This window comes from Colius striatus, chromosome 12 (genome assembly GCF_028858725.1).
Source record: "Colius striatus isolate bColStr4 chromosome 12, bColStr4.1.hap1, whole genome shotgun sequence".
NCBI classification, from domain to species: domain Eukaryota; kingdom Metazoa; phylum Chordata; class Aves; order Coliiformes; family Coliidae; genus Colius; species Colius striatus.
The window spans coordinates 3183942-3205869 of record NC_084770.1 but is presented as its reverse complement, the minus strand read 5'-3'; the positions used below and the strand labels follow the sequence as shown (position 1 = coordinate 3205869).

Below are 21928 nucleotides of genomic sequence, written 5' to 3'. Positions count from 1 at the left end.
AAAGTACCCTTGTAAGGCCAAAGACACGTTTTTCTCATTGGCACAGAGGATGTGGGGTTATGCAGAGAGGTATTTGTAAAGTTGTCAGCCTTTTTGTTAAGCCTACCATCTGTTAATTAGCTTCTAGTAACTTAGAATTGCAATGCATGTACATTGAGAGAAAATCCATCAACACTATAAAAGCTCTGGTGTATTATTATCTCTAATACAGCTTGGGGCAGAGTACTGTTTCATTGTGGAGGTTGCTGTTAAGTAAAAAGAAAGCTGGGACATAAAGCCGTGGTAGGGCTCTGGAAAGCAGGGGACTGGAAACAGTCTGAACATGGAACTGGGGACAGGGACCTGGAAATGAAGAAAATCTGTGAGTGAAAAACAAGAAGATTGGGCATGAAGAAATAGAGGGGCAGAGGACAGCTTGGAAGGGATGAAGGAGAAAATATCAGTTTTACCATGATAGGCCTTCCAGGGTTGTGTGAACCCCAAGATTCTTGATGTCTTACCTTTCATCATCTGTCAGAAGCATCTGGGACATACTTTCAGTTTCATACTCATGTAGTCCTCAACACACAAGGATCACAGACCACTTCTGCAGGTACTTTAGAACTAGCTCAAACGTCAGAGATGAGGGTGCTGGATCTAAGTGTTCCAGCCTGTGTGGGTATCAAAATGAAAATTACTAGGTGATTTGTAGGGGAGGAGACTTATAAAAAATCCACATTCCTACCAAATATGCTAATTAGAAATGCTAAAAAAGACAGAACTGTTTTCTTAAATATGTGGACAGCCTATGGTGATTCTGTTGGGCATGGATGTTTCAAGATAGCATTGTCTCTTACAGTCCTTGTGTTGTACTGCTGCATTCAGAGCACAAGAAAGTACAGTGCAGTGCCTTCTTTGTCATAGGACATAGGTATATAGTGAGGGATGTATAGGAAGGTATATAGTGAGGGGTGTAAGACGAGGAGAAATATTTGTTGTAGTTAACTCAGTGGTGTATACTAAACCTCTGCAAAACTGAGTGTATCTTAAGGTATATTTTTTGTAATCATCACTGGTATGTTTCTTGTTTTTCGAGTTGCTGATGTAAGGTGTTTGTGTAAGGCTTGCAGATGTGCTAACCATCTACAACCACAAATAAATGTAGGATGGAGATGATACCTCCATTCTTCCCCCTCATTTCACATGAATGCAAGGCTGTGAAAATAACTAGCCAATGTATGTAAAATACTTGAATGGTATAACGGTGAGTGCTGCACAATACACTTTGAGGAAAGAGGAAACTGGGGCTTAGGCAGAGAGCAGAAAACAAGTGGAAAGAGCAAAAAAAATGGACTAGTGAAATATTCTTGATCGTTATTCAAAACAAACTTGGCTTTAGATCTCTTTGTAATGGAACAAAAATGCCATGGCCATGTGAAACATAAAATTATCTGTATTATCTTCTGCTAGTTCAAGTTTCTCTAAAAATAAAATGAAACTTAGTAGGGCATCTAACTAGTTTGTAGTACCGGTGAGGGTAGTTAGATTAGATACAGTCTGACATGTGTTAGATGTTATAGCTCACAAACCCAGGTGAAATGTTAGGTTATTCTCTGTCTGTAGCAATAGGATGCAAATGTTATGTGTGTGTGCCAGAGTGGAGAAGGGCTCCCTGAGGGATGAGGAGCCACATGCATTAAGACTGGCAAGCGAGGGAGTGTTGCCACAGTACCTGAGCAAAGCAAGCAGGACAGGCTGGTGTAGTAGCTGTGCTCAACCAAGACTAGTCTTCGTGCTAAAATAATTCTCATTTTTGCTTCTTCCCCTTTTGAGCTTGCCTGAATGGAGCAATAATTGTCCTAGAACACTGTATAATTCTCCTATTACATTGTGTAATTGTGTAATTCTCTGATAACTTTGTATAATAATTGTATAATTCTCCTATAACATTGTATAAGATTTGATATGTTGTGGGTGGTGATGAAGTAGGTGATAAAGTAACTCTGACCAGACACGTAAAATCTATGCTGAGTTTTCCCTGCAGCCTTTTGAAAGAAAGCTGGAGTAGAGGTAAATGATTTTTAAAGAAAAAATGAAAAAGTAAAAAAAAAGAAGTGATGAGTTAAAACCAATTTTAAGTATAAACTTCCTAGAAAACTGAGAAAGTATCAAAATCTCTCATTTCCTTTTATCTTTCTAGCTCTACCAGAAATAAAACTGCTCTGTGGGGCTGATTTTCTACAGACATTTAAGATACCAAATCTCTGGAAGGAAGAACATATCAAAGAAATAGTGGAAAAGTTTGGTTTGGTCTGTATTAGCCGTGCTGGCTCTGATCCTGCTCAGTATATCAGTGAATCAGACCTTTTAACTAAATTTCAGCACAACATTTTTCTGGTGAAAGAGTGGATTCAGAATGAAATCAGCGCAACGCAGATACGCTATGCACTCTGCAGAGGATTAAGTGTAAAGTATCTCGTACCAGATTCTGTTATATCCTACATTGCACATCATAATATCTACACAGAAGAAAGTGAGCAGAAGAACAAAGGTGACTTGCTTCAGCCTCTTAAGTTGCATGGCACAACAGTAAACCCACTAAACAACTGATGCCTGTGGTATGTGGACAGACCTGGCATTTCCTCACGTAAAGTTCTTGAGAAAGTTGTTTCTTGTTAATGACGGGAAAGTACATTTGGTCCAGCATGTGGTGCTTTAAGTTCATGGCTTTGTGTGTGGTAGTGTTAAAGCAAATCAAGATGCTCACCTGCATAGCTTAAAATAGATAAAGAACAGCTTCCTCACGAAAATCAAATCTTAATAATAAATATTAATCTCCAGGGTCAAACATAGTGTTTTCCTGAATAGTAATTCTGTAATTCTGCAGTTTGTAGCATGAAGATACCCTGCTGTTCTGAAGAAGCAAAATAAAATGAACCATAACTTTTCTTTATATATTTAAATATATATTATTGCTAAACTTTGGTGGTTTTTTAGGACCATGAATAACTTTGTGTCTTTGCAGTTTGGACAAGAGATGGAAAGAAATATTCCTTTCATGCAAGCACTTAAAAATGCATGCACCATTTCTGTCACTTCTAAGCCTCCAGATACACAAATGACAGACAGTCCTCATCCTTAGATGAGGACAGTCCTCAGATTTAAAGTGGATTTCTTTGCTTCTCTGATTCAGAGTCTTCTATAACAGTAAGAAATAACCAAAGCCCTGGAGTGGATAACATAGCCAAGAGGAACATCAGCTATAGCATTTGAAAATACACTGTGGAAAATAAATGAAAATAGCTAAAAGGCTGTCTCAGTATTTCAGCCCTAATGTTAGCCAGAAAAATCCATTCTTTTACGTACTATGTTACCTATTCTGCTGCTTCACTGGATCTCAGTTCTGACAGAATACACCTTCAAAGAATATAGTCTCCATGACTTGCTACTTCTGTGTTTAATATTGATAAAATTAACTGAAAGCGTGCATTCAATAGTGATGTAGCATTTCTCAATATACAGAACTAACCACTGCTCCTTAATACAAGTTTCCTCCTCACTGGCCCTTTTTAAGCTCTCAGTTGGCCAAACAGCTTCTGCTGGTAGTTCTCTAGAATTAAGGAGCTTGTGCAACATGTTCAAGTAATGCCAGACACAAGTTGGTTCCACAGAAAAAGTCTGTGTGGTCATTTTCTGAAAAGAAGCTGGCATAAAGTAACTGGAATATATTCAAGGAGGAAAGATATGCCTCAAAAAACTCATAAAAAAGGCACTTGTCTAAGTTTGGCTAATGTCCTAAGCTAAAACTGTTTTAAAAGGTCTTTTTCTGAGTGATCCAAAAAATTATGAGCAATATGGTTAAAATGGATCTCCAGATAATCAGCACCCTTACAGAAGTTATACGGAAGGTGAATATTTCATGCTGTTTCAATCAAGTCATCCTGCTGTCATTAGAAATTTCAGAGGTTCAGCTTTGTAGAAGGATTTAAATGCAACACTTCAACAATAATCGGATTAGAAGGACTTGCATAGCTACGTGGTCTAAAAAACAGATAAAAGAAACCGGAGTTCAGACTCACCACAAAGAAAGTCAGTGAGTTCTGTGGTGCACTTTTAACGCACTGTTCCGAGACTTTGATTTTGCCAATTACCTAAAGTGAGGATGCCTGCAGATTTCAATGGGTACTGGAAAATGGTCAGCAACGACAATTTTGAGGAGTATCTGAAAGCACTGGGTAAGGTTCCCTTCATGTTTTTTTAATAAATAATAAATACAACCTGTCCTGGTCTTTGCAGAAATCTGTGGGTTTTTTTCTTGTACAGGCATAAGTCATTTGTGTGAGAAGTATTTTTTTCAGGAATGCACTTTAAGAATTGCCTTATGCAAAATTGCTTGGTCCTGAGCAGCCTCTACTTTTTGCCATCTTGATGTTTACATTAAAGCAGAGTCCAAACTACGTAGCTTGAAGAGGTAAGTGGCAGATACCAGGCTTTAAAAAACAACTGTAACTTGAAAAAGAGTGAATTTTTGATGTGTAATGGACAGTAATGTACTCAATGCAATTCTGTGTGTTTGCATTTAATACAAAGTGCTAGTATTTCTAGAGAAATATTGAAGGCCTTATTATCTGGCAAATACAAATGGTACTTATTAAGATTCCACATACTGAGAAAATCAAAACATTAACTTATTTAAGTTAAAATAATTAGTTTATGGTTTGGTTTTTTTTCCTGATGAGAAAGCTGGACTGAAAGATCTGGGCATTTTTGTTTGGTTGGTTTAGGTTTCCCAAGCCCTCCAAGCTTCTTTTTGTGGTAGACCTTTCTGGATTAAAATAATTCTTTTCCTTTTTCAGATGTGAATGTTGCTGTAAGAAAAATAGCAAACTTGCTAAAACCTGACAAAGAAATCCTTCAGAGTGGAGATCACATGATCATTAAAACGCTAAGCACTTTTAGAAACTACATCATGGAATTTGATGTAGGAAAGGAGTTTGAGGAGGATTTAGCTGGGGTGGATGATCGCAAGTGCATGGTAAGAATTAGAATTGTAACAATGGACAAAAAAACCCCAATATCACTAACCTGAAGTCCATCAAGACCACGTCTGTTAACCACTTTATATGGCTATTCTTAAAATTGTTTCTGTACTTCTCAATTTGCCAAGGTCTGCACACAGTTTTTAGCATGTTGTTAATTAAAGAAATGCTAATTTTCATCAGGAACACAAAAGAATTTTGTTAATGATGGAATAGTAACTTCTATTAAATGTTACTCAATTACATTGGGATATTTGTGAGTGAAAAAGACATTCAGTCTTTCTGAATCTCTTGACTGAGTAACGTTTTGCAGTAAAGGAAATCCCCTGATTGCAAGGTCAGGCACTATTCTCCATGTGTAAGAATCACCAAGTGCTTAGAAATTGCAGCTTTTTATTCCTGTCCTTGTTCCTGGGCTCCTTCCTCCTAGGTGGATTTATTAGAGCAGATGCATTAATTAGCCTACTGGAACAAATCTTACTGCAGTCAATAAGCACACACTGAGGGCTCTGCCTTATGAGCTCTTTTTGCTTGCCAGAGAGACAATATTTTCTAACTTACGACTGATCAATACCAATTAACGGGAAAAACTTGAGAATGCAGAGTTCTTTCCTGTTAGTGTGAAAGCACAACACCTGCAATATCCTACAGTGAAGAAGTTGATAAGCAAAAGAAAATTATCTCAGGAGGGGCTACAGAGGAGAAATCACATAAAAAAAGAATTAATAGGTTTCTATTCTTAGCAAGACAGTGCCACTTAAAACCAATACAGTACTCTAACACTGGGATATGCAAATTTGCTTTTGCTCTGGTGATGGCAGGAAAGGGAAAGGCTGTGAACAGGAGGAAAAAAAAGGGCTAGCTAGCAAGTGCTTGAGCTATTCATTCTGTACTCCTTGTTGATAGGGGATAGAGGCATGATAGAGTGCAGAATACGAAATTCACAGGAGGGAGAAGCAACATGTATTTGTGTATAGGAAGGTGCCCCTGTGTTGTAATGCAGTTTTGACTACTGAAAGGCTCTTAATGGGGATAATAAGGTCTAGATCCACTGAACAGTTACAAGCCCAAAGAATGACTTTAGGTCTTTAGAATTAATTTAGGTGGCTAAATTACAGTTAAAGATAGCAAAGTTCAAAACATCGGCTCAAGTGCAAAAGCTTGAGTCAGTCACACTGGTTTGTGTGTGTACAGAACTATCTCCAACTAAGCATTGTCTGTACTCTACTAAGCTTCATCTAAAGGGTGGAATAAAACATCCCCTATGTAACAGAAAGAAGTAAATGTGCTCTGAGGCTATCTAGCACATACCTGTAATGAGTTCTTAAAAAAATGTATCACACGACCACTGTGCCAACAAATCAGATTGAGAAGATGTGGAAGTGTGGCCCTTGGTTAGTCCTGCTTTTTTAATTTCTCTTCAACTCATAATTTCCTGACAACCTAAGTGTTTCATTACTTGTTACAGGCCAAAATTCTCTTCTCTGTTTTGCTGAACTGAGTGACAGGGACGATGCAAATTGTTGAACCAGAAAGAAGGAATTAGAGAAAGATTATTCTAGTTACTAGAACAGTGAATATGATTTGGAGCGTAACCTGGTTCAACCTACTTCCAACATTTTATCTATTAGCTATTTAGTACAAAATGCTTACTCAGCCTTGGAAGCAGAAGGTGCCAGCATCTTTTTTGCCTCTTCCAAAAAAACCCCAGGGAGTAGTCACTAACCCTCACTGTTTCGTTTGTGGAGAATGATTTAGGCATGTAACTCCACAAAAACTTTCAGAAATCCTCTTTGTCCCTTTACAGCCTACAACAGCAGATGCCAACTGCAGCTATACAGTTAAGGTCACTGATCACTGATTCTCTACTTGCCTTGTAGCAATCTGTCATACTTTGTAAGTTCACTTTTCTTATTAAAAGTTTCTTTTCTACATGACACCTCTATTTTCTCAAAGGCAAAACAGTGCAAGAAGCTGTCTTTTCTGAAGCCACTTCAGCCCAAATTTGATAACCATAATGTCAGGCTAAACTTGGAGTTATGAAGCAACAAAATAATTCCAATGATCCAGAAAGGGTCTTGAGAGATTCTGCAGGTGATGTAAGGATAATGGACCACTCCCTGCGTGGTGTTGCAAAGAAAACCACCATAAAAGCAAAGGTTGAATATCATTGTTAGTGTTTGCTTTTTCACCTGTAGCTTGTAAAACTGCATGCCCTAAATGGCTTAATAATTAATAGTCAACTTGTATGATTGCAAAGATTGAGAATCAATTATTGTCATTTATATTGTGGACTGAATAGACCACCGTGCAGGTTTTATCCAAGTAGCTCAATGAGTGAGAAGTACAAAGTAACATGGATAAGACAAATTACACTTTAAACATTAATTTATACAGCAGAGCAATCACCGGGAGATGAGCGAAAATAACCTTAGAAGTAATCTGTCCAATAGATAGAGGTCATTTTTTCTTTTAATGAAGAATAGATCATCTAAGTAGAGTTAACATACCAGTAAAAATAATACTAGCACAGTGAACAGGTTAGATCTTTTGTGTAATTCACTGAAACTGTTCACCTTTTATTGGTAAAGCATGTCTTTCAGTCAGTCAGGGTAGAGTGTAACTATAATAATTCCGAATCGATACTGTCTGTGATGAGTAAAGGCTAAAAGGTTTTGCCAATACTTATTTTAGAAGTCAGTTGAAGGTCTGACAGTGGAAATTAATACTGCTGTGATAGTATAGGCCCTCTCCTTCATTTCAGTTAGGATTTTTTCATTTTTATAGTTGGTCACTCCTGGCAGCCTGTCTGAACTTTCTGGAACAGTGAGTTAAATGACTGGATAAACCTTAGCAATTTCACTGTCCTTTTTTTTTGACCTTTAACTGTCACTTTCTTGTATGGAACAAGCTTTTCGATGATTCTGTTTTGTGAAGGTGACAGCAGTTTGTGACATCAGTTCGTTTAAGATTCTGTTTCTTTTGGGAAGTGAAAATTTGTTACTTCAGAATCTTGAGAAACTCAAAAGCCTTTCTAGTTTAACCACACAGATATGTGGACATAGGAGAGGTCACTAATCACAGTGCAAGGTACTTCCAAGAAGACAGTTGATACTCAATGCATTCTAAGCTTATGGATTGCTTATCGAAGGGATGTAACTTTTAATCATAGTAAAGACATGCTGGGGAGTTTGGGAGTGGTAGAATTCACTCATCAGATCTGTCATACATCTTACCTCATGAAACATCATCCTGAAAATGTACAGTTGTTTAAGGCAGCCACATAAGGATTATTCATAGGCATTTGACCTTCTGTCACACAAACCAATGCTACTTACATGTACGCTATCCTAGTGAAAAGAGGTAAGTTGTTTGAAACTAATTATGACTCTGCTTTAAATAACAAACATCCCTAATGTGAAACTGATTCCTCTCTAGGTTGTATTCAGGAAAAATGTAATAAAGTTGAGTTGTTCTGGACACTATTTATACTTCTTCAAGACCAGGGTAAAGCCCTGTTATAAAATCACATGGCTCATGCAACTTATCTAGTTATTTAAGCAAGGTTCCTCTGTTCCACAAATGGAATTCACAGCTGTTAATCTAGTTTAGAGTAGGTATTGGAATGAAAACTTTACTGCCAGAAAAACAACCACTAATAAGAACATTTCAATACTTGGAATCTTAGTAGGGGTCCCCCTACTAAATTTGAAAAAACTCAAATTGTGCCTGCCTAGCAAAATGAAAGATCAGCAATATGTCCTTACCTGATGCCTCTGATTCAACTCTTTTGTTTCTTTACTTTCTTGAATGCTGTCCTTTTCTACTTGGCCTGTAGGCATTTTCTCATATGCTTTGCTGGAATAAGCATTGTCTAGAATGACTGTTGCTGGAAGGTGTTTTTAGGTTACTGTCTCTGTATATATGCTAATCATTTCTCAGAGGTAGTGCCTTCTCTACAGTACTGTAAATCACCACGCTCCTCATTGTATTTGTCCCTGACACTTGGGGGGGGGGGGGGGTGGAGGTGGGATTAATTTGAAGTAGAAGATCTTCATGTAGTTTTCTACATTCTGAAGAAATGTTTTCTACATGTCCACAAGTAGAGAGATCAGACATCCACTCTTGAATATGTCTCAGGCTCTCTAAAACTGTTCAGTCTCCGTTCCTCAGTAAAGAGAGGAGCTGTTTCGGTTCTTTTTTCTGCCTTGCTTCACACTGGATGCTCTTTTGCCATTACCTCTTCTTACCTGTAAAGTGATATGCTCAGCACAATTGTATGATGATATCAAGTGAGATTTCTAGAATCTTTGCCATGTAACTTGTCTTTACCTTCAAATTTTGCAGTGCTGGATTCACATCTAAAACCTGAGACTGTTCAGAAGCTTTGAGCTAGTTAAAACCACTGCAGACGTACTGAAGCCTTGTAGAGGAGAGGGTATTGGATAGGCTTAGCTTTTCAGCTTTTTGTGAATCTTAAAAAGCTCAGAGAGTTACAAATGCAGAAAGTGCAATCAGAAAGAATCAGCTGAAAACCTGAGAACTAGACTTACCAAAACCAATTTTGAATAACAAAACATTAGTGTTACGTATTATTGCATCTTGCTAAAATGACACAGAGGATAAATCAATTATACACATTAATTTAAACAGTAAGTGTCTTAGAATCGATTCTGATCCTTGCACAAAATTAATTGGATGCACTGATTGGTACTTTTTGTTCTGGGATAGGATATACAGAAGTGTTCCCTTTTTTATTTCATTTGTATACAACTTTATTTCAGTAAGGAAAAAAAATCCACCATCCTTAAGAATAAAACATTATGTACTGTCCAAAATATTGATTCTACTCCTCTTCCCATGTATTATCACCTGCCTAGCCAGGAGCTTTTGGATGTTTACTTTCTTACTCCCTGTAAAGTATCTCTAGTCATTGCTTTCATTCATTCTCTTAGGCACAAGGATTCTACAGAAGGCATTTGAACGTTAAAGATCTGATGCTATCTGACAGCAGTTTACCTTTGATCTAAAATTTGTCAATCCAGTCCTAAGCTCCTTTGCTAGCAATGGAGACACTGACAATCATAGAGCCAAAATACTGCTTTTGGAAGTGTCTCATCTTTTGACTACAGTGAACTTCTGTAAGCTCATCAGTCAGGTTCAGGATGCCCACCTTATAACCAGCTTGCCTTTCAGTAACACGTTTCACAGTCACAGAATCACAGGGTCCTGTAGATGCTTATTATGTGATATCTTATCTGCCAGCTCCACAAGCAGCTGAGAAATGTGTTATATTGTACTACCGACCATTTCCTGTGAGTTAACTTTGGGAACTATTGCTGTATGGCTAAAAACAGGAATGTTGAAATGAGAAGTTGGATTTGTAAATGCTTCTATGGGGAGGAACATGAAAATAGTAAGGAAAGGAAAGGTTTACGTAGTCTTTATCATTTGACGTAGCTATGGGATTGCTAAATACATATAGCCTTTGTCTAGCAATAATACCTTAGTAAAGTCCAGTATAGTACAGCAATAGTATCAGTAAAGTGCAGGAGTCCTTGTGTCTGTTGCTGTTTTCTCAGTAATTTATCTGTCACCAATGTGTCAGATGCAGATGTGGTCAGATAAAAGGAGTGACACTCCTTTTAAGACAGATGACAATCCCTGACTATGGCTGTAACCCTCCTGTTAGCAGTGTGCAGCATATCTCTTCACAGTTGCATTAGGTTTTGTCTGTGATGCCAACATTAGCTTATTCAATCAGCACTTCATTTGATAACATTTTCCCCTGCAGACTGGTTACCAGAGGGGTTTTTTATATCACTTTGATGCTTATTACAGATGAAAATGCTTTATCTTGAGAAGGTATTCAATATCTTGGAGGATATAGTGCCACATTTGACCAAAAATCCTAGGATCTTTTATTCAGCGTAATTTGTAAACACAATATAGGACACAGCTCAAACTGCATTTTCCTGTGTCATGTGACCTACACAATTATTTTCTGTTGTATAATGCTTCTTAAATCATAATTACAGTGGTAAAATGACTGGTCATTCTCATAAGGAGAGGATTACTGGATTGAGTTCAAGCATGGAGTGTATTGTGCAGTTTTAGAGCATTGCAGTCACTTGCTGCACCATAATATAGTGGCAACACTCTGAAGGGAAGTAGCAGAAAAATAGAACTTGTATTGCTCTGTTTCTCCCGTAGATGGGAAATCAATAGTATATTTTTGATGAAAGGTGGTAGATGCAATGTGTTGAAGATCTGTGTAACATTAACAAATAAAGCTCAACTACTCTAAAAAAGCCCAAATGTTATTTTCTTTCATTCACCTGTAAAATACAGGTGAATGTAAAACACCAAACTGCAGAGCACATGATGCAAGCAAGCACCTTAGGGACAGCCAACATGAGAATGAGAAACATTGTGCAGAGCCAACATCAAATGTTTTTGCACTTAGACCTCACTGGGAAGTGCAAAGTTCTCTGATAAAAGAAAAGTCAGTAATCCCTGGCTGTGAGTGGATATGACTTGCCACTAGAAGCAGGAAGTAATATCTATTGCAATTCTACAATACTTCACTACTGCTACTAGAGATAATGCAAATACATACTCAATAGATTTGTTTTAGTTTTACTAAATATTTCATGTAGTAAATCTACCTTGTCTATAACTGAAAAAAAAATGAGTATACTTTATCATCTAGATTTAATTTTCAGGAAAATGATGTTTCTATGCACACGTATTTAAATATCCATACAAGAGATTAAATCACTATCAAAAGTATTTGAATGGCCAGGTAATAGCAGAAAAATATCTTAAGTACACAAAGAAGTGTAAGACTACAGAAATCCTATCATAAAAATAAAACTTGAACAGTGTTCTCAGGCTTCCAAGGCTGCTTCACCAATTAGGGGAGCTCTGTTCTCAGTTATTACACCTAAAGAGCACAGAGTATATAATCCAAAACATGAGCAATACTGGTGCTTAGAATTTTGGAGAAAAGTTAAACGGAGGCAAGACTTATTCTTATTTGTCATACTCCATTAACTTTTCTTGTGCTTCCTCAGTGTTTTTAATCACACTATGGACTACACACATTAATCACTTTTTTTCTATTGAAGTTTCTTGTGGAACTATATGCATTTGACCTAAGTATTCATCTCAGGTTTACATGTCATCAGCTAGTAAGTAAGCAAAACTTAAACTTGCTTCTGGTAAACTAGATTATGTACTACCTAGTTGAAAGGAATAAATGAAGTCTTCCATTTATCCAACAAGTAGTACCCTATGCCTGAAATGGTAGGAACCTTCTGTTTTAGGGAGCTACTGCATTTTCTTCTAGTTTGTTGTTACCATCAGGACGGTCTCCAGTGTCCTCAGTGTTTGTCTACTTGTCCTCCTCTTGCTTGTGGAGAAAGATGAAGGAGCTGGCTGGCTGGGGATGTTGTGCTCACCAAAGATTTTCAGTCATTCCAGGTAGAAGCTAGTGCCTCAGTCTCTGTAATCAGGCAAATGTTAGGTAATGCTGTTATCAAAATGGTGGCAAACAAGGTTAATTATAAAAATCTATTTTTCTAAGAAATTTACATTACTCAATGTGTGTCTCCAAGAGAGATTTTTGGGATGGAAGAGCTTATTTCAATGAGATTTTTAAAGACAAGTTTCTATCTTCTGTGTTACTTGTGCCTTTCCTTTGACCTAAAGAATGAAAAGATAAAAATCATCCTATGCCACTGATTAATCTTACTGACATGAAGTGATTTTTCCTGCTAACACAGAAGAGGACACTATGTTCTCCTGCAATATAGTCTGTCCTGCATAACCTTTATAGCAAAATAGCCACATACAAAAATCAGAAACTGTATGGTTTACTCATATCCCTTCAGTAGTTATATTTCTCAGAGGGAAGGCAGAGGCTGATAACAGCTTGGTTAACAGTCTGTATTATATTCTTTGTGGTTATCACCACATTGCCAAAAGCAAGGTCTAATATTGACTAGAAAAACAAGAAATCCAGAGAAAAAAAGTATGTTGTTTCCTGAGATGAAACAATATCAGTCACCCTTAGAGGCTGAAAAGAGATCCTTGCACTGCTACAAACGTTTCTCAGTTGCCTCTACACGTGCAAAGCTAGTAAATACCATCAAGACTAAAACTTCCACAACTGACTTTGAACATTAGTAGTATTAATAAAGTTGGATCTTACTTTATGATAGCATATTGCCTTTGAATTCACATATAAACACAGAAAATGTAACTAGTAAACTAGTTTAATTGAACTATGCTGAGCTAATAATGGATAAAAATAAGTATGGTTACTAAGCAAAGCTGTATGTACAAATGCTTCATTCAGCAGTATCCCTCACATCTAAAAGTCATCTGTATAAATGTCCATTTTCTGATACATTCATTTTTTAATATCAACAGAATTTCTCTAGATGTGCTAACTTATAAATTAAACATTTTCACTGACTACTATTATTTGTTATCATCTCCAACTGGATATCTGCAGATTCAAAACAGGTATGGAAGAGGATTTAAATTATGATGGCCATATTAACTACAGCTCTACCCCAATGTGTTGTTCCTTCCTGCATTAGTATTTATAGATTAAAAGATTAAAATATATAGATTATATATTTTAAGTTGTGATCTACTATGTAGTTTAAATATGTCATGTTACAATAGTAAACAGAGGAACTGGGAATGCATTTTCCAAATCATAGATATTTCTAGCAAGGATACATGAGTTTGTCTTTCAGAGACCCCACCCCTAGGTGTCAACAGACTATATGGGATCAATAACAAAGCCTTGCTTGTCGTTGTCAATGCTGCCACTCTTTCTAGTGATTCATTTTCCATGCCTGTTTAGTCTAAAGCTTCCCAGGGGAGACTGCTGGCTGTTCTCATTTAAAGGATGTGGCTATCATAGCTATCATTTGAGAATTAATTGTTTGTGACATATATAAATAAATAGGGCTATGTGATGCTTAAATGTTGAACTCATTTTCCAGAATGTAGACTGGTTTCTTTTCTTAGAAACTACACAAGATGGGTGCAGTAAGTTTTCCTTTAATGACAGGGCAGAATTCTCCTCTCTCCATATTTGGCTACTCATACAGACAGTGGCTGCAGACTTTTACAGGGTAGTCAGTGCTTCCACATTTAGTTCTCAGATTCACTTCATACAATTTGCTTTAAAACCCATGTGCTAATATTGGTGTTAAACTATCCTCATGGAGCACAGATTGTCACTGCTTTTCCCCTTCCATCTTACCAAGTATTGCTTCTCTTAGGGAGACATGAAAGGCAAATTATCAGTAAAGACTAACTGGAGTAAGAAGCTGCACGATGCACCCTCATACATTTAAGTAGTGCTATAAATTGAGTTCTACTGAACTCCTCAGGACAGCACCAAAATTCACAAGTGCTCTGCTGAATCCTGTGTTACCTTACTCTCACTCTTATTCTACTGGTTCTGGTTCAAGTAGTTCTCCAGCTACAGTTACAGAAAGCAGAGATACCAGTTTGCTGATCCTTTCAAACCATTCTGCTCCTTTTGCAAATACAGTATTATGCAGCACATCTTTGCTGCTGCTGTATTTGTCAGCAGGGAGAGGGGCACACTCTTACTCAATTACTGTTATGATTTTCTTTTCCTTCATTAAGCAGCTCTATCTTATCCTTCCAGGTTTTCACAGGCAGATGGGTGGCAACTTTCTATGTAAGCTCATTTGTTTTGTGGTCTTTTGTGTGTCCTAAGTGTATAACACTCTACAACTATTTTTATTCTGAGATAGGTTAGTAATTTATTATGATAGGGATAAGTTTTGCAGTAAGGTAATTAATAATAATATCAGAGAATACTACAGTAACACTGAACATGTCTCTTTTGTTAGACCACTGTATCATGGGATGGAGATAAGCTTCTTTGTGTACAAAATGGAGAAAAAGAAGGTCGTGGTTGGACCCAGTGGATTGAAGGAGATGAAATGCACCTGGTAAGGTCACGTAAAAAGGTTTTTACTGCCCTGGTCAGATGTAACACAGCAGGCTGTGCCCTGTGTTATCTTGACATACTTTGACATAATTATGTATTGGTGCAGCATTTGACTAGTTTCTAAAGCAGCAATTTCATTTGGAGCCATCATGTTTTTATGTCCTTTACAAAGATTGCCTAATTCCAAAGCAATACTCCTTCTGTGCTGTCTGTCCAGACAAGTCTACACCAAGGAAGACATTTAACAGAATATCCTTCATACAGTCTGAGAAATAAACCATGTGGGAGCTGGTGAAATTATGCATCCAACAATAAGCCATAAGGGGAAAATACACCATTGTTCTTTTACAATAATTACAGGCCAGACTGCATTTAGAGAGCTAAAACAGCAATCAATTTTTTGAAATGTCATGTTCTTTCAGATCACCATTTTCATCTTTCTAAACTAACAGGACCTGAAAGAAGATACCTATTCCTTTCTCACATAAGTCTTTATATCATCTGTCTCTCATCAATGTGGGTAAAAGGCAGTTTTCGTTGCTGAGATCATAAAATCTAGCCTCTCTTTCTGTTCACTGTTCAGTGCTATTAGTCTTCAGCAGTCTAAATGGATATTCTCTAAATATTCAAATCAGTAGCAGAGTTCTGAAATCTTTTCAAAAGTACCCCAAATCCCTCATTACCCAACACAATTTTCAGGAAGTACTGGAAGTCCTGGGAACCAGTTTGGGAAAGGAATGTATATGACAAATCTTACCATCTGGACTATATGCTTGCAGGCAGGGAGAAAGTTACTGTTTAAGTGACCACTTTATAGCTGAGGTCATCAGCTCACTGAAAATAATGGGGAAGCAATAAAAAGGAGCCTCTGGAACTTATTGTGGATACATGTTCCCTCTATCTATACACAAACACACTACACTATTTCCATACCACCTCCCAGCTTCATAACAGTTGGTGCCATGACACCAAGCATCAGCCCTTTCTGATTCTCTGCCAGCAACCAGGTTGCAGTTAGCTGTACAATGTCTGGCATGGTAGTTCAACTTACACCTTGCAGCCCTCAGTCATACACATACATGCACTCATCTGCACATGTACAGGGCAGTAGCACCAGTTGCTCTTGGATTTCTCTGTACTGACATCCTGGTTTCTGTCCCTTGCCAGCTCTGCAGTCTCTTCCCGTTTCCTGCCTCAACACCAAATTCTTTAGCTCAAGTTTCTGCTATCCTTACTCTGATTCATGCCCTTACCATAAAGCCTAGACATGGACCTCCAGTACAAACCACTTTATATACTTGACTCTGTCAAGAGTTTGATTTTTGAAGTAATAAATTGAGATTCAGCTGCTGAAACATATGCCTAGTGTTGCTTTAGGTACCCAAAGGTAACCTGACTGATCTGAGGCTGCTTTTTCAGAAGGCTGTGAAGATCTCTGTGTTCTACATGCCAGCTCATGCAGGCATCCATGCACTTCTTGGCAGTTGTATCATTTATCACAATCTGCCTCTCATGTACACAACAGTTAGTACAAAATTATTTCATACAAAGGAAGTAAGCAAGTATTTTAGAGGCCAGTCACCAGTATGTCAGTTTTATCGCTTCTTATATTTCATGAACTGGAAAACATATTCCCTTTATTTCTCTGAATCCTTGTTAATGTAACTCTCTCCATTAAACATATAGTAAAAAAAATCCCATTTAGTATCTTGGTTTTGACCAGCTAAGATTACGAGGCTCTGTACTCTTGTAAGGCATGTGATACAACAGGCAGTTAGCTCTAAAAAATTGATACTTCAATAGCTTTATGATCCTGTTGAACTTTACACAATGAGCCAAGTGTTAATTTAATTCTTTCCATAGTTCTGTAGAGAATGGTACCACATCCTTTAGTAGTTTATCGCCTCCTATTTTCTCCATTTCATTCTGTGGTCTGTCCATTGTAGTTCTTTTTCCTTCTTAGATTCTATTTTATGTGAGTGACTTATTTGACCATTCTCAATTTCCTTTTGAGTTTTATTGCCCTTTTCTATTTTATTGATTGCTTCTGCTCTGTAGGTTTTTGTCACTGTCAGCAGATCTCTTAGTCCTTGTTCCACACTCCTTCCAAGTTACCTGTATAGAAGTGAACAAAACTTAGTTAGATCCTAACTGAAATCACTGTATCAATCTGCTTTTTTCATCAATTCATCATGAAGCACTTTCACTTACTAGGGACTAACAACAGATGCCAATAAATTGACACAGTGTAAGGTTTTTTTAATATGTTATTTTATCAAGTCTCCCATAAGAAAATGTGCATAACTTCCCAGAAAACTCTGCCTCTTGTTTCCTTAAAATATGTCACTTAAGAAGTTCCACTCCTTTTTCTTCTTCCACCAAAACCAGTCAACACCTCTATACAACCCCACAAATACTATGTGCTTCTTTTAGGTCTAATTGAAATAGTTTCAATAATCACAGAATCACAGAATGGTAGGAGTTGGAAGGGACCTTTAGAGATCATTTAGTCCAACCCCTCTGCTAAAGTAGGTCTACATAGATCAGGTCACACAGGAACATGTCCAGGTAGCTCTTGAAAACCTCCAGAGAAGGAGACTCCACACCCTCCCTGGGCAGCCTGTGCCAGGGCTCTGTCACTCTCACAGTGAAATAGTTTTCCCTTATGTTTAAATGGAACTTTTTATGTTCCAGCTTTTTTCTGTTACCCTTCATCCTGTTGCTGGATACAACAGAAAAAAGAGCTGTCCCAACCTCCTGATACCCACCATTTAGATATTTGTAAATATTAATGAGATCCCCCCTCAGTCTCCTCTTCTCCAGACTAAACTGCCCCAGTTCCCACAGCCTTTCCTAATAAGAAAGATGCTCCAATAAACCCACATCTTTAATGAGATTAGGTAAACAACAGTAGGCCTGACAAATCAGTGCAAAGATGTAAATGTCATTGCACCAGCCCATAGTGATCCAGTGACTATCAAGTAGGGATGTTTGAGAAGCTCTTAAGGAACACAAAGGTACAGTAGACAGCAGTAGGCATCCCGTGTGGTCAAGTTCAGTCAAAACTCACTGCTTCTCTGGGGTTTATAGACCTAGATAAAATCTTCTATACACAACTACCTATCTTTTTCTAGCCAAGATCATCATGTTGCTAGAGTTTGCTTTTGGCTGATTTCTGGATTTTTAGGTTTGAACTAGCAGTCATCAACATACAGATCTAGAACTGGTTATTCTAATCCATCCACAAATCACTTCTGTGACTTGGAGGGATGTGACAATCACTCCAAAACTGAGATTCCCCTTTCAAAAACTTAAGAAGTTGCTTATAGAGAATAAGGCATCAAGAATATATTTAGCCCTTCCCAAAATAACTTATTTCACCTTTCACCAGAAGCCAAGCCCAAACCAATTGGTTTTTTCAAGGATTAAAAATAGGCTAAAAATATGTACAAGCTACCCAAACTAGTTTGATAGAAAATTGTGGATTCAAATGCTCGTGTCTCATGAAAAAAGTTGTATTTTTAAAATTATTTTCTTTTCATAGGAAATCAGAGTATGTGGAGTCAAGTGTAAGCAGGTCTTTAAGAAGGTACAGTGAGCCTACTGCTGATAAAGAAGTGAAGAACAGTAGAATTTAGACTTACCACCAAATCTCCGTGTGCTAGTAATGAAGATCCTCAGTGACGAGAGCAAACACAGGAATGAAGATCACATTAGAACTGTACAGTAGAACTATGTAAAATACTTTTAACAAATTGTTTTAAAGAAATAACTGCATATAAAACTGGTTTGAGAATTGAGAATTAAAGATACTAAACACTGTAAATATGTGCGTACCATAATTCTCGAGTCCACCAAAATACATCTGTTTGGTATCAAATAAGACACATAAGTTCAAGGCTTCTATGCTTATTTTTTACTTACAGTGGAAATCACTCTTCCATAGCCTTGGCAGGGAGCTTTCAGGTAGTCTTACTTTCAAATGCTGAACTGTAGTTGTAGGGGAGCAAATGACAAAGAAAATGCAGCTTAGGCTTAAATCCTGATTTCATTGGAGCCAGTGAGAGTTTTCCCATCAGCTCCAATGGAGCAGTACTTCACTGAAAGTGTTACACCAAAAATGAAAATCTGATTGCTCAACATAAGTAAAGGTATGGATCAATGGTCTGGAAAAACAGTATTTACAGAAATATGGCCAAGGTGCAATTCTTTTTTAACAGCTTTAGTCAATATCTGCCTATTCTGGCTAATAGTAAGATCACTGCTGGAAACTATGTAAGTAACTGCACCACACAGAAGATGTGACGAGCATTGCTTTGTAGAGTATCGTTTGCAGGCATTTTTATGACCCATCATAGCCCCAATGTTATCATGCAGACTGAGTGTTAACAAGCATTGGCCTAGCAATTTGCAACACTGGTTTAATCATTACTTATAGTAAAAGTAACTTGCAAACCATATTGTCATGTGTTCAGCTATGAACATGCTGGATATACAATTAGCAGTGCCACTTCACATCGAGTTCAAAAAAACATAAGGATACAGGGTGCCTGGTTGGATCAGACCTTTAACATATGACACAATATTCCAAGAGTCGTAACAACTGTTACTAGTCCTTTGCAGGCTAATCACTAGGGAAGTTGCTGTGACAGAATCTGAGGTATTCTCAAGTGGGAACATACTTTTCCCTACTCTGCTGCAACTCCTGTGAGTGGCACTGCTTTTGTCTTCTTTGAGTACCCAACACCGAGACACACCTAAATTTTAGACCTGTAAATGGGAGCAAATGCTGCCATTCTCTACTAACCAGGAACAGGTTTAAAATCTGCTCTATGATTAAGTTTATTTAGAAAAGCTAGTGGCCTAATCTAACATGAAAAAATGGAGGTTCAGAATCAGTCATTGTAGACAATAAAGTTAGTACAGCAGGGATGATAAACTTTCTGAACTATGGTATTTCAACCACGTTGTATATTTTGTGAGGGTAGCACCAGATGTGCTGTAATGAACATCTAATTCAATGTGGTAAAGTTTTGGGTTCTACTTTACAGCAGAAATTACACAGAAAATATTATCCTTGAAGACTTAAGCATTCTCATGTGATAAACATGTGAAAAATAGACGCTTACCATGTATATTCTCTTGATACTCTTGCAACAGCTATGGCTCATAGTACTTGGAATTACAGACATATATCATACAGTTATTTAGCTTCCCTTGTATTTTTTTCTTCTTGACAATACATACTACTCATGCATAAGGAAGACTCTGGGAATTATACTCAAGCCTAGTCAACCAGATGCTTTTCGCTCATAGAAGACTCAGCCATCTAGCTATGTTTCCATAGCTAAAAGGATAACCCTCCTGACCAACATACAGACAAGCAGTTAACGGTAATTAAGTTTTCTTCTACTTGGAGTGGCATAGGTCAAAACTGGGTAGAGCTGAATAAGACAGAAAGGTTGTAGGGGAGGGAAAAGGAACTGAAACCTGTGTGTCTCAGGTTAAAACTGCTGCTCTGCCTAAATGAAATTGCAAATAGCTATCTTCTTAAAATATTATCACCTTCTATCAGGTGAGGGGTATCCCAGGTGCCAAATTTCAGTGCATCAGTAATTTATTTTCTTGAAAAATTACTGGACACAGAAACTTCTTTCCTTCAAGTTTCTAGATTATTGATTCAGGTTTCTAGATTATATCATAACCATGCACACCACCCTACAGGTAACTCTCCAATCTTTATCCCTAGGGAAAGGAAGAGAATAATGGAAAATAAGGAACGAACTGCAACTTCTCAGTTAGATCTTAATTTTTTCAGATGACCTATATTTTTCTTATCATGGGAAACTTGAAACTACACAACAGAGAAATGGTTCACATCACTATCCACAATTAAACTTTGTGTAATTCTTTATAATGTTCAGCACTGACTGAGACTTTATTTTAAACTTACTTTTCCTTCAATAGAACTTGGCAGTTCATAACCTATAAATCACCAGATGTCTTCTAATTTTTGACTGCAGCTCCCTGCAGTCTTTTGTAGCATTCTGTGGTGGTTTAGCACTGGCTGGGTGCCAGATGCCCAAGTCATTCTATCACTCCCCCTCCTAAACCTGGACAGGACATATACAAATACAACAACGGACTTGCAAGTCGAGATAAGGGCAGGGAGATCACTCAGCAATTAGCCTCATGGGAAAAACAGACTCAACTTGGGAAAAAATGGTTTGATTTATTAATGAACAATCAAAACAGAGCAGGGAAAATGAGAAATAAGATCACATCTTAAAAGAGCTCCTCCTATCTCTCCTTCTGAGACTCTCCCTCCTTTCTCCCTCAGTAGTGCAGGGGATGAGGGATGGGGGTTGTGGTCAGTTCATTACAGATGGACTTTGCCGCTGCTTCTTCTCAGGAGAAGGCCTCCTCACACTTCCCACTGCTACAGTGGGGTCCCTCCCCACAGGAGACAATCCCTGACAAACTTCTCAGCGTGAGTACTTCTCATGGACTACAGTTCTTCACAAACTACTCTAGCATGGGGCCTCCGATGGGGCAGCTCCTCATACCCTGCCCCAAGGTGAGTCATCCACAGGGAGAACAGGCACCAACTGCTCCTGCATGAGTCCTTCACAGAATCACAAGTCCTGACAGCAAATCTCCTCTGGCCTGGGCTCCTCTCACATACAGACTCCCAGGTCCTGCCAGGAACTTGCTCCAGTGTGGGCTTCCCATGTTGGTCATCCACCTGCTCCAGCATGGGGTCTTCCACAGGCTATGAGTGAATCTCTGCTCCCCTATGGTCCTCCATGGCTGCAGGGGCACAGCTGCCTCACCATGGTCTTCACCACAGGTCACAGGGAAATCTCTTTTCCAGTGCCTGGGCACCTCCTCCCCTCCTTCT

The 21928-nt window shown here is 38.0% G+C and overlaps 1 protein-coding gene across 5 annotated transcripts in view; it reads left to right on the top strand.

Annotated features, from left to right (window-relative positions):
* The window catches only part of LOC104561866 (retinol-binding protein 1), a 46630-nt gene extending 27620 nt beyond the window's left edge, over positions 1-19010 (top strand). For 2 of the 5 annotated variants that reach the window (XM_062005538.1, XM_062005539.1), the window contains one exon: positions 2180-4136. In XM_062005538.1, the coding sequence (XP_061861522.1) occupies positions 2180-2589 (410 nt within the window). In that variant the 3' untranslated portion in view covers positions 2590-4136. Of the gene's footprint in view, positions 1-2179; positions 4215-4835; positions 5015-14926; positions 15029-18571 lie in introns of those variants that run through there. The other 3 variants (XM_010207708.2, XM_062005540.1, XM_062005541.1) reach the window with 3 other exon arrangements.
* The last annotated feature ends 2918 nt before the right edge of the window (positions 19011-21928 follow it).